This window comes from Palaemon carinicauda, chromosome 31, assembly GCF_036898095.1.
Source record: "Palaemon carinicauda isolate YSFRI2023 chromosome 31, ASM3689809v2, whole genome shotgun sequence".
Taxonomy (NCBI): Eukaryota; Metazoa; Arthropoda; class Malacostraca; order Decapoda; family Palaemonidae; genus Palaemon; species Palaemon carinicauda.
Window position 1 is genome coordinate 65,103,857 of NC_090755.1, and position 12,791 is coordinate 65,116,647.

Below are 12,791 nucleotides of genomic sequence, written 5' to 3' on the forward strand. Positions count from 1 at the left end.
GGGGAGGGAAAAATCCTAGAGGGAGCAGCTGAGGCCGCAAACGCTAGGATAGTCAGTCCCCCTGCATTTCCACCAGTGATGGGATGCCTACAAAGTTGTGCAAACAGGTGGAAGCAACTCGGAGCCGATTCCTGGACAATCTCCGTGATCAGTCTAGGATATCGCATCCCGTTCATAACATCTCTACCTCCCCTGACCAGGATTCCAGTGTCATTGAACTCCCTTGCCATGGGATCAGCAAGGGGGCAAGCCCTTCGGGCAGAAGTCCAGACCCTGTTGAAGAAGGGCGCTCTCCAAGAGGTCCTCGACGGATCCCCAGGCTTCTTCAGTCGACTCTTTCTCGTAAAGAAGGCCTGGGATGCCTACAAAGTTGTGCAAACAGGTGGAAGCCACTCGGAGCCGATTCCTGGACAATCTCCGTGATCAGTCTAGGATATCGCATCCCGTTCATAACATCTCTACCTCCCCTGACCAGGATTCCAGTGTCATTGAACTCCCTTGCCATGGGATCAGCAAGGGGGCAAGCCCTTCGGGCAGAATTCCAGACCCTGTTGAAGAAGGGCGCTCTCCAAGAGGTCCTCGACGGATCCCCAGGCTTCTTCAGTCGACTCTCTCGTAAAGAAGGCGTCTGGAGGCTGGAGACCCGTCATCGACCTCTCAGCTCTGAACAAGTTTGTCAAATAAACCCCGTTCAGCATGGACATAGTAGACACGGTCAGACTAGAATTAAGACTGCTAGACTTCGTGTGCACACTGGACCTAAAGGACACGTACTTCCAGATCCCAGTCCATCCATCTTCAAAGAAGTACCTAAGATTCAGCCTAGACAACAGAATATACCAGTTCAAGGTGCTGTGCTTCGGTCTTTCCACAGCACCACAAGACTTCACCAGAGTGTTTACCCTAGTTCATTTTGAGCACACAGGATTGGCATCCATCTCCTCCGTTATCTGGACGACTGGCTAATCCTAGCAGACTCGGTGTCAACCCTATTCAACACCGAGACAAACTTCTGAGACTTTGCCAGGATCTGGGGATCATGATAAATCTCAAGAAGTCCTCTCTGCTTCCCACTCAAAGACTGGTATACTTAGGCATGATTGTAGACACCATTCTCCACAAAGCCTTCCCATCAGACGACGGGATAGCAAGGCTGGGAAAGGTCGCAAGACTTTTTCTTAGATGAAAAGAACTTCCAGCCCAATCGTGGCTACGTCTCCTCGGTCACCTGTCATCGCTGGCCCGTCTAGTTCCCAATGGTCGCCTCAGGATGAGATCCCTCCAGTGGTGACTCAAGTCCTGGTGGAATAAAGCACACGACTCCCCGGACATCCAGATCCCCATGGGACCTGCGGAACTGACAAACCTCCAGTGGTGGGTGACAGAGGAGAATCTACGAAAGGGAGTGGATCTTCTCGTCCTCCCCCCTGGATTTGATGCTGTTTTCAGACGCTTCAAAAAAGGGTCGGGGGGCCCCACGTGCTGCACCACGAGGCCTCTGGTCAGAGGCAGAAAAGTACCTTCACATAAATCTCCTAGAGATGAAGGCCGTCTTTCTGGCCCTTCAACAGTTCCAACAGTTCCTGGCAAGTCACTGTGGTGGTGATGAGCAACAACACCACAGTAGTGGCTTACATCAACAAACAAGGAGGTACTTTTTCACAGAAACCATCCCATCTAGCAGTAGAGATACTGAGATGGGCTAAAATCCACTCGATACCACTATTGGCACGCTTCATTCCGGGCAAAAGGAATGTGCTCACCATCAACCTGAGCAGAGCATCTCGGATAGTGATTACTGGGTGGTCTTTGGATCATTTAGTAGCCAACAAAGTCCTGACTTTGTGGGGTTCTCTGACTGTGGATCTCTTCGCAACGGCCCTGGACTTCAGGCTCCCGCTGTACTATTCCCCAGTCCCAGACACCTAGGCTCTCTGGCAAGATGCCTTCCAACAACGGTGGAACAGCATCGACGTTTACGCCTTTCCCATGCTCTGTCTGATGAGGAGGGTACTAAACAAGACCAGAACATTGGTCAGCATAGGAAGGACTAAGAGTAGGGTCACCAAGAACACCACCTCAGCATGGATTCGCAGGGTCATTGACCTTGCACTGAATCCAGACCCTCCTCCGTCATGTCGCCCCAGGGCACATGATGTCAGGGGCATAGCTACGTCCCTGGCCTTCAAAATAAACTACTCAGTGACGCAGGTTCTACAAGCCGGGGTGTGGAAACGTGAAAATACGTTCACATCCCACTACCTGCAAGGCGTGACCCACAGGAGACTCGATAGGTTTTTTATCGGTCCTGTGGTGGCTGCACAACAGCTGGGTGAAAGCCTCAAGCTCCTTATTGGACAAGTAGCAGAAGGTTGAGAGCATTGTTACCCGGTTTTAGTCTGCATGAATGAAAAGGTTTGACTGGCCCTTATTTTTTCTTCATTCTCCCCTCTCTTGGGGAAAGAAGCATCCTGGGTTCTCTGCATAGCTGACCTCAAACCACTGCAGGTAAACCATGTTCCCTTGTGTACCTAGTATTAAGATTAATACTGTTGCGTCTCCATACCCTGACGAGGTGGTATTGGAAAAGTCCTAGTGCACAGTTTTTCCATCTAAAGAACTCGGAATAATTTTCTAGGACGAGTCACGTTTCTACATACCTTCACACACAGCTTGTGTAGGCTGCCAACCTTGCGTATCAAGGTTTTAGCGAGGCGCAGGGACTCCTTATTCCTCGAGTGCTAACACACTCAGATAAGGAGCCCCCGGGTAAAGCTGAAAAGCCAGATTGGCTGGGACGTCCACCCTTCCTTATGGGTGAGTCACCCCTATTAAATAGTGTGGTTTGTATTCCAGTTATGGAACAAATGACAAATTTGTAGATAATATGTATTTTTCAATATTAATCTTACCCGATGATCATGTAGCTGTCAACTCTGTTGCCCGACAGAAATCTACGGTCGGGATACGCCAGCGATCGCTATACAGGTGGGGGTGTACACAACAGCGCCATCTGTGAGTAGGTACTCAAGTACTTCTTGTCAACAAGAACTCAATTTTTCCTCTGTCGTGCCACCGGCAAGACCTACTAATACGCCGTCCCTAACTGGATTTGTTTTCACAACTTTTTGGTGAAGTACACTATTCCAGTTTTGAGCTTTCGCTATGCAGGGGTTTTATCTTCATTTCAAAACTTGAACTCGTTTTGGATAGATTTAATTATGGTGACGAAGAGAGTATGGACTCTCTTTCACTTTTAAATGGCCGACCCTTCCCTTAGACGGAAGGTTGGTGTCGAAGAGAGTATAGACTCTCTTTCACTTTTAATGACCGACCCTTCCCTTAGACGGAAGTGTGTTTAGGTTTTTGGTAATTTTGCTTAACAAAGTTATAGATTTATTTTATATCTCTCCGCCATTTATAGGCCTCTTCGATTAACTTTCCATTTATTATAAACTTATAAAAATTAATTTTTATGTTTGTTTATATGCGACCTTTCCTAATAGTAGGCGGTCCTTACTTGGAACCGAAGTTAATTAACATTGAGCCCGTCATATCGTTTTTCCTGTTAAGAATTTATGCTATTTTAATTTTAATGTTTTTGAAAGAATTTCTTTGATAGTCTCGTACTGTTTTCAAAGATGAACTAACGTTTAGTTTAGTCTCCGCAGTTGTTGACGTTCAGAACGTTCAACATGCGCTCTATCGTTACGATAGAGAGAGAGTTTTTCACGGTTTCACGTTGCAGTAAGAGTAAACCGATTCTAGCGTTTCGTTCATTCTTTCTTAGCTTAAATGGTTTTAATTCTAATAAGGAACTTTTTATTTGGGAAACCTTTCAGTTTTGTTCCTTTAACAAATAATATGTTTTAACGATATATAATTGGGCTCATCTCTCAGGTTTTAAGTCAAGAGAGAGAGAGAGAGAGATAGAGACGGAGGGAGAGAGAGGAGGATAAACGTTTCGTTCAAGCGGGTAACGTTGTTCTCGTTTTTTACTCTTCTCCCTAGTCGCTATAGGGGAAGAAGGTAAAACGTTTCTAGAGTTTTATTCTTGTTCCCAGGCTTTATGCGGTGAGAGATTTTAAACGTAGTTTATTTGATCTAGTGTTTAGTCTCTTTTCCAGCCACTGAATTCTTTATCTTTCATTATGTTTTTCTGTTACATTGTAAAACTGTTTTCGCAATTACACCTTTTAACGAAGGATAGGATTGCGTGTTTCAGGTACAAATCACTTAAAGTTTCGAGTTCAGTGAAATAAGTGCAAACAGAAAATCAAAAGTGATAAAGTGATATGCGCAAAGTGTTACAGTGTTGCGTTCGAGGGTTCGTTTGTTCGTGCCAGTTGTTCACCTTGTCCGATACCTCTTACAAGCTCCCAAGCCCAGGGGAGAAGTAATGTCGAAGGACTTATGGGTTCCACAGGTCTTGATATACGAACAGACGTTTCCCTCCGTGGTTTCGGGTGTATCTACACACGTTGCCGACGTGATCACCCCACCCACACAAAGACGAGAGAGCCCATTTATTCCTCGTCTGCGGAAGAGGTTTCTCGCAGAAACCATGGACCAAATCTTGCAGCTTTTAAGTGCAAGTCGGTCCCTTCCGCGCAAGTCCAACGGCCTAGGTGTAGCCACTGGGTCAGTTCGGACTCGCTCCAGTCATCCGACGACTGCACACCTCCCAAGAGAGGCAAGGTGGTACCGCAACAGGCAGTTACTCCGTCTGTTGCCGCACCAGCTGTTTTAGACCCTCAGTCACAACGGACAGTAGCTCCGTTTGTTGTTGTCTTTCATAGACCCTAGTGGTCCATGCTGCAGACTATGCAGTCTCAGCTTGCGGCATTCATGCAGGAGTATCATGCTGAGAAGGTTAACACTGCACCTGTTAACCTACAACCCGCCGGTGGTTGTGCGCTCAGCAGATACTGCGGCTGCCTGCTCCCACACTCCACCGATGCGCAGTCCACCCTGCCAGACGCATGTTCTTGCTGCTCCATCCGTTGACATGCGTGAGCTTCCGCATCAGCAGTGGGAAGGTGCTGTAGAGCTGCCGGATTCCAGCACTATGCGGCTTTCTCCGCACCCATGCAGCATGCTCCGCATACCATACAGCATGCTCCGCATACCATACTGCATGCTCCGCAACCCACCGCAGCCCCTCCCACGCTCCAGCACTCTGCTTTTGTTGTTGCCAGCTCCCACACTCCGACTGCGGAGAAGGTTGACGATGCACCCGTGGGCCTACACCTCCCACGGTTGTGCGCCCGGCATGGCTTCCTGCTCTCACACTCTTGTTGTGAGAGCTCCTCCACCCATGCACAGTCAACCCTGCCAGATGTATGATGACTCCCATACACAGAGCACTCCGTTGCCGTGCGTGAGCTACCACAAGCTGCCGTGTTTTGACACGGTGTGTCAGCCTCCGCAACACACTGTGGTTACCGCCACTCGCCCGCAGCAAACTAGTCAGTCAGGAGTTGAGGCTTCCCCACACAACTTTGGTTGTTGCCATCTCACAGACTGTCAAACAGTTACATGACGTTGCCTTCTGGTCTGCTACTTATACACCAGTGCTGTATGTCCTCACGCTCCTGTTGTGGTTGACAGTTCAGTTTTTGACAGTTCACAGACTGTCAAGCAGTTTCATAACGTTGCCTTCTGGTCTGCTGCTTTTGCACCAGTGAAACCCTCACTGAGAGAACCTAGCTTTTCTCGGATTTGGTTCCTGTAGATGAGAAAGTGCTGTTCTCCCTCCTTCTGATATTCCCTTGAGGACTCTGTCATTTGGAGAGGAGCCTTAAGCTGCTTAGCCTCCTATGGACTTTAATTTAAGCATAACATGCTTCCAGGGAGGGTAAATGGTTCCGCTTCAGTCGCTAACCCCGTCTGTTGCCACACCTGCTCCCATAGACCTTGGGCTTTGTTGCAAGACATACAGTCCAAGCTTAGTCCTTGATAGAGGATTTTTTACGGAGAAGAACCTTCTTGCCAACGACCTTCCTACCGGTTGGTTGTACGCCCTGTTGACGCTGAGGTATCCTACTCACGTCCGCCAGTTGAGATGGTTCCTCCACCGGTGCGACCCAGTGTGGGTTGCTAGTCGCACGTTGACGTTAAGCTACTCTCGGAGGTGGTTGTGGACGTTCAGTGTTTCACTGGGAAGACGTTCAACAACCAGCAGAGGTGACTTGTTGTGACGCAGTGCGGTAACCTCAGCAACCCGATAAGGGGTTGTCTGTACTACCCAGACAGTCTAGACAGTTTCGGGTTGTCGCTGTACTTCCTCGCATCCCCATGGTTGACAGTTCACAGACTGTGCAGCAGTACCATGATCTTGTGTCCGGCTCCGTCACGCATCCACCAGTGCGACCGGATTCAGCGAGTCAGACGTTACCCACTCCGTTGCCGTTTCCTCATCAGTTTTGGATGAGGAACCCTCTGATGAGGACATGGCTGAACAAGAAGATCAATCCCCAGCCCTGCTATCCATCCAGAAGATGCTGAAGAAGGAATACGGCCCTGTCAGGCTGTGGATGAGTCTGGTTAGGACACTGTCATCCGTGGTTCAATTGGTGTCACTTGGAAGACTACACCTCCGTCCTCTTCGGTTTCATCTAGCTCTTCACTGAAAAAGGACGAGACGCTAGAAGCGGTCTCGATCCCGGTTTCCGGAGGATAAGTCTGGTCTAACCTGAGGAAAGGACTTTATCAACCTTTTATAGGGTCTTCCCCTGACTGTTCAGACCCCCAACCACGTTCTCTTCTCAGACGCATCGGACGTAGGCTGGGGTGCGACCTTAGTCGGTAGGGAATGCTCGGGATTATGGAACTCGAGTCAAAGGACAATGCATTTTAACTGCAAGAAGCTTCTGGCAGTACGTCTGACCTGGAAAAGCTTCAGGTCTCTCCTTCAAGACAAAGTAATGGAGGTCAACACGGACAACTCCCTGCTTTGATGTTCATCTCCTAGCAAGGAGGGACCTACTCTCTGACATGGTGCGAGTTCGCTAGTGACCTCCTCTCCTGTTCAACAGGTCTAGACTTTTCACTAGTAACAAATTTCTTCCAAGGCAACTTGAATGTCTTAGCAGTTTGTCTCAGTAGGAAGGGACAATAATTCCAACATATTGGACCCTCCACAGAGATGTATGCAAGAGACTTTGGGTCACCTGGGGCCAGCCAACCATAGATCTCTTCGCAACCTCGATGTCCAAGAGGCTCTCAATACTTTGCTCACCTATCCCGGACCCAGCAGTGGTTCTTTTAGATGCCTTTCTACTAGATTAGTCTCATCTAGATCTATATGCATTCCCTCCGTTCTAGATTGTCAACAAGGTACTGCAGAAGTTCGCCTCTCACAATGGGACAAGGTTGACACTAGTTGCTTCCCTCTGGCCCGCGAGAGAATAACTTACCGAGGTACTTCGATGGCTAGTAGACATTCCCAGAACTCTTCCCCTAAGGGTGGACCTGCTACGTCTGCCACGCGTAAGAAGGTACTCCAAGGCCTCCACGCTCTTCGTCTCACTGCCTTCAGAGTATCGAAAGACTCTCGAGAACTAGAGGTTTTTCGAAGGAGGCAACCAGAGCGATTGTTAGAGCAAGGAGAACATCCACCCTTAGAGTCTACCTATCGAAGTGGGAAATCTTCCTAAACTGGTGCAAGTCAGTATCCGTATCCTCGACCAGTACCTCTGTAACTCATATAGCTGACTTCCTCTTATATCTGAGGAAAGAGCGATCTCTTTCAGCTCCCACTTTCAAGGGTTACAGAAGCATGTTGGCATCAGTCTTCCGTCACAGAGGCTTAGATCTTTCCAACAATAAAGATCTACAGAACCTCCTTAAGTCTTTTGAGACCACGAAGGAGCGTCGTTTGGTTACACCTGGTTGGAATTTAGACGTGGTTCTAAGATTCCTTATGTTAGACAGGTTTGAACCACTTCAATCAGCCTCCCTGAAAGATCTCACCTTTAAGACTCTTTTCCTGATATGCTTAACCACAGCTAAAAGAGTCAGTGAGATTCATGCCTTCGACAAGAACATCGGATTTTCATCCGAAACGGCTACATGTTCTACATCTTGGTTTTCTAGCCAAACACGAGCTGCCTTCTCGGCCTTGACCAATATCGTTCGTTATTCCAAACTTATCGTATGGTTGGAAATGAACTAGAAAGAGTATTATGTCCTGTAAGAGCTCTTAAGTTCTTTTTTAAAAACCTTTACGGGGCCCGTCTGAAGCTTTATGGTGTTCAGTTAAGAATTCATCTTTGCCTATGTCAGAGAATTCTTTATCCTATTATTTTCAGACTGTTAATACGAGAAGCTCATTCCCTTCTGAATGAGGAAGACCAAGCTTGGCTGAAGGTAAGGACACATGAAGTTAGAGCTGTCACAACTTCCGTGACCTTTTAATAAAATAGATCTCTGCAAAATATTTTCGACGCAACCTTTTGGAAAAGCTAATCAGTGTTCGCGTCTTTTATCTTAAGAATGTCCAGTCTCTTTACGAGAACTGCTACACTCTGGGACCATTCGTAGCAGTAGTGGTGGGGGCTCCACCACTACAATTCCCTAATTCCAGAACCTTTTTAATCTTTCTCTTGAGATATTTCTGGGTTGTCCGGAAGGCTAAGAAGCCTTCCGCATCCTGGTTGATTTGGCGGGTGGTCAAATTCTTTCTTGAGAAGCGCCTGGATTAGAGGTTGTGATGAGGTCCTTTAGTATGGGTTGCAGCCCTTCATACTTCAGCACCTAGGAGTCGCTCAGCATCCTAAGAGGATCGCTAGGCTCAGTAAGGAAGACGTACTTAAAAAGGCAGAGTAATGGTTCAAGTCGACTTCCTTACCAGGTACTTATTTATTTTATGTTTGTTATTTTGAATAATGGCTAAAATAAGATACGGGATACTTAGCTTCTTTGTTAACATGTATGCTGGTCTCCACCCACCACCCTGGGTGTGAATCAGCTACATGATCATCGGGTAAGATTAATATTGAAAAATGTTATTTTCATTAGTAAAATAAATTTTTGAATATACTTACCCGATGATCATGAATTTAAGGACCCGCCCCTCCTCCCCATAGAGAACCAGTGGACCGAGGAGAAAATTGAGTTCTTGTTGACAAGAAGTACTTGAGTACCTACTCACAGATGGCGCTGTTGTGTACACCCCCACCTGTATAGCGATCGCTGGCGTATCCCGACCGTAGATTTCTGTCGGGCAACAGAGTTGACAGCTACATGATCATCGGGTAAGTATATTCAAAAATTTATTTTACTAATGAAAATAACATTTTTCCTAACTATACAAACCTTAGCTATTTAACCAAACTTGCCTGCCAGCCCTATCCCCTATGAAGTCCTACCTCCAAGCAAAGTGAGCTCAATCACAGGTGTGTGAGGGGAGCAGTAGCAAGCTACCCTCCCTGACCCCCGCTAACTAGCGGTGTGGGTAGTTAACCCTCGTTAAAAATTAATGGCTCGTCATTTCAGCTATGCCGAAAGTAATACCCCTGTTGAATAGCTAAGGTTTGTATAGTTAGGAAAAATACAAATTATCTACGAATTTCTCATATTCCAGCTTTGATGTTATCATTCTTCTAAGTAAAGGACTCAGGTTTGTATTGTTAGGAAAAATATGAATCACCTTCGAATTTGCCATGTTTATTTTGTTTTTATATCAAAATATAGGAATTGATATTTTAAGATTACTTTTTTTTTCAAATTTTTATTTTGCAGAATCACAAAGTATGGCTTCATAATTGGAATGCTATTCACAGCCATATTGTTTAATGAGTGGCTCATGTACGTTGTTAAGGCCTTGAGGTGGCCTGATATCACCGATATTGAAGAAGATAGTGTGAGAGTCTTGATTGCAGCAGATCCTCAGATTTTGAGCACGGACACTGAGCCTCACTTTCCCTTGAATTTGCTCACAACATGGGATGCTGATAGGTGTGTATGATGTCTCTATATTCCGTATACATATAAGTGATCTGCATGGAACATAAAGACTCTATTGTATGTACCATTGGTCTGTGATATAAAGTGTTATTGATTATTTTACTTTGTAGAATGAAATTAAGCTGTTCATTGTGCTATTTAAAATGCACGTTGAAAATGGTACAAATTCAAACTAATGTTTGTTCCTACACACATACAAACCATTCACTCTTTATTATGGGATATTTGTTTTTGTGTAGCCTGAATCTAGCCATCAACTTTTTAACACGAAGTGTTAACAACCCTCCGCTAGTTAAGAGGCTAGCGGAAGGTAGAGTAGCCATCCTCTCGCACACTCCCCCAGTATGTTATGGCACTTTTGGTTTTGGCTTGTTAGAGTGAAGACATGCCTTGTTGCTCTCCTGTTAACCCTCTTTTGTTCCCATACTATCAAACCTTCCGTTATTTATTTGGATTATATTTTTGCGAAGCTGGCTACCCAGCCACCTCTATATTTACTGTCACAGCTGTGGACGTTTCCTCTCTCTCTTCCCTGTGCTGTCATTGGACATTTTAATCTCTCTTTCTTTTCAGGTGTGCGTGCTTTCTTCTGATCGCCTTCATGCGGACCTGTCCTGGGCACGAGGGTGCTGCGTGCGGTACCTTCATGTCATCGCTGAATACCAACCCGCACTCTCTATGTCCTTCGTGTAGAGGGCATTGTTGTTAGCAGGGTACCCCCTGTGCAGAGTGTAGGGAGTGGCCTGCCTCCTAATGGGAATGGATAGCACAAAGAAGGTGGGTAAGTTGTGATCTTTCTCCCTCGGGCAAGGGAAGTGCATTGTTCTTCTCGCACCCCCAAAGCTCTTTCAAACGCTCCTTCTCCTTCGTGCTCCTCCGAGAGACGATTGAGCAGGAGCACAGACTGTCTATCTCCTGGGCAACTTCACAGTACTGGGAGGGTAGTTGCTTCCCCTAGAGGAGCAACTTCACCTCCAGCTGCTTGGGAGCCATTTTCCCCTGCAGATGTTTTGCAGGTATGGCCAACCTTGGGGTTTCTGCGACCCCTTCGTAGGAAGAACTTGTTCATCTGCTTCAGCATGGTGCCAGGAAGGACCCTTCTCCAGAGCATTCAACATCTCACACTTTAGAGCTTTGAGAAATCCATCCGTCTCCCTCTCCTGAACCTTCCACACGCAGACAAGGCGATTGGTCGCGTTAGCCCCTTCAACGGCTTCCTGCTGACGACGATCTTACTCACCATCCTGGGACTTCGTCGTCCTGTAACCTCAAGCCTTCTGTTTCTTTCCACAGGAATTCTTCAGCTGCAGGGGTTGATCTTCCAGAGACTAGCGCTCCTCCCACTAGCAGCGCGAAAGGACGAGCGTTTTCCATCTTCTCGTCCTTCGGGACACACTTCTGAGCATCGTTCGTGACTATCTGAAGATCATATGGATCGTATGTCATCACAATCCGAACGCTCTTCATCTTGAGGGCGTTCTTGCCCTGGAGCTTCACGCTCAGGAGACCATCGGTCTCAATGCTTTCCTTGGAGGCATTTGTCTTCACGAGGGGAAGTCTTGTGATTGCCCTCTGCACGATCATGAGCAATTCAGTCTAGACTTAGGTCCAGATGCTCGCGTTCTAGATCGCGATGATGAAGCTCGCGTTTGCTAGGACGAAGGTCCCGTTCACGAGGGCGACATTCATGAGAACGTTGTTCACGTTCGCTAGGCCAATCAGTGTGAGTCAGACCATTCCTTAATGCAAGTCTTGGCCTGCATAAGGAAAATCAGTGAACTAACCGATCCATCTTACTCCTCTCCTGAAAGGAAGGATATGTTCTTTGACATCTGCCAGTTCACCAAACCAGGAAGACCAGGATTAAGTTACAGTACCTAGGTCTATGATGGTGAAGGGAGCCAGGAAGAAGGTCTTATCCCAGGCTGCAAGACCTACGAGCTCTCTTTGGGCTAGTAGCTCATTGAGGTTGATTCCTTTGCCATTCGTACAGCAGAGGAAATATTTTCTCGGCTACAGAAGCCGCAACATGGAGAAGGTTGCAAAGTCTTCTCTGCAAGCTGTTTCATTGATCGAGTATTGGTCCAGCGTAGTTGTTTATCTGATCATTAATAGGATTTGGATTTGACTGATCCAAATAAAAAGAAAACAATGAACACCTTGCTTTCAAGAGCAAGAGCTGTCGAGTTTCTTTCTCACAACGTAGCCAACTAGTGGGGAAACTGGATTCTGATAAGGCAAGACTCTGTCATTTCACGATTTCAGAGGCATGTGTTGAAGAGAGAGGAGCTCAAGCGGTGCATTTTGTCAGTGGAGGGACCTTCCTTATTTAACTCGACAGACATTGATGTAGTTGCGGATTGCTTGAGGAAGGTGAGTCGCGACTCCCTCCTCCATAGGGCTGTGACACTTTGCCCTCACTCTTCAGCACCATATGCAGCAAAGACGTCCCCCTTGCAATGGAAGATATCAAATGCTTCAAGGCAGTCCAGTACCAAGAAGCAAGCTCCTAAGCAGCCATTTCTTGCCAATGGTCCTAGGAGCAGAGGAGGGAGAGGTGGAAGACTTGGCTGCTCCCATTTGGAGAGGGGAGCATTCCTCCTGCCCGACCACCGGTGAAAGGATGCCCAAGGAGCAGGTGGCAGTAATGGGAGTTCATTGCAGCCAAACCTTGGACGGTCTCAGTCCTCCAAGTGGGATACGGTGTCTTGTTCATGCTCTCTTCCCTTCCTTTGTCACAACATCCAGCAATGTCGTGTTCCTTCACAAAGGGGTCAGCGAAGGATCTCGCACTTTGGGCAGAAATTTAGACCATGTTGGAG

At 47.0% G+C, this 12,791-nt stretch overlaps 2 protein-coding genes across 2 annotated transcripts in view; one reads left to right on the plus strand and one right to left on the minus strand.

The window, feature by feature from the left end:
* Positions 1 to 12,791, minus strand: part of LOC137624778 (serine/threonine-protein phosphatase 2B catalytic subunit 3-like) — a 568,901-nt gene that overhangs the window by 384,841 nt on the left and 171,269 nt on the right. The gene's annotated exons all lie outside the window — the stretch shown is intronic.
* LOC137624479 (metallophosphoesterase 1 homolog) overlaps positions 1 to 12,791 on the plus strand; it is a 105,450-nt gene that overhangs the window by 35,185 nt on the left and 57,474 nt on the right. The window contains exon 2 of the mRNA XM_068355255.1: positions 9,745 to 9,960. Coding sequence (XP_068211356.1) covers positions 9,745 to 9,960 — 216 coding nt within the window. The remainder of the gene's footprint in view (positions 1 to 9,744; positions 9,961 to 12,791) is intronic.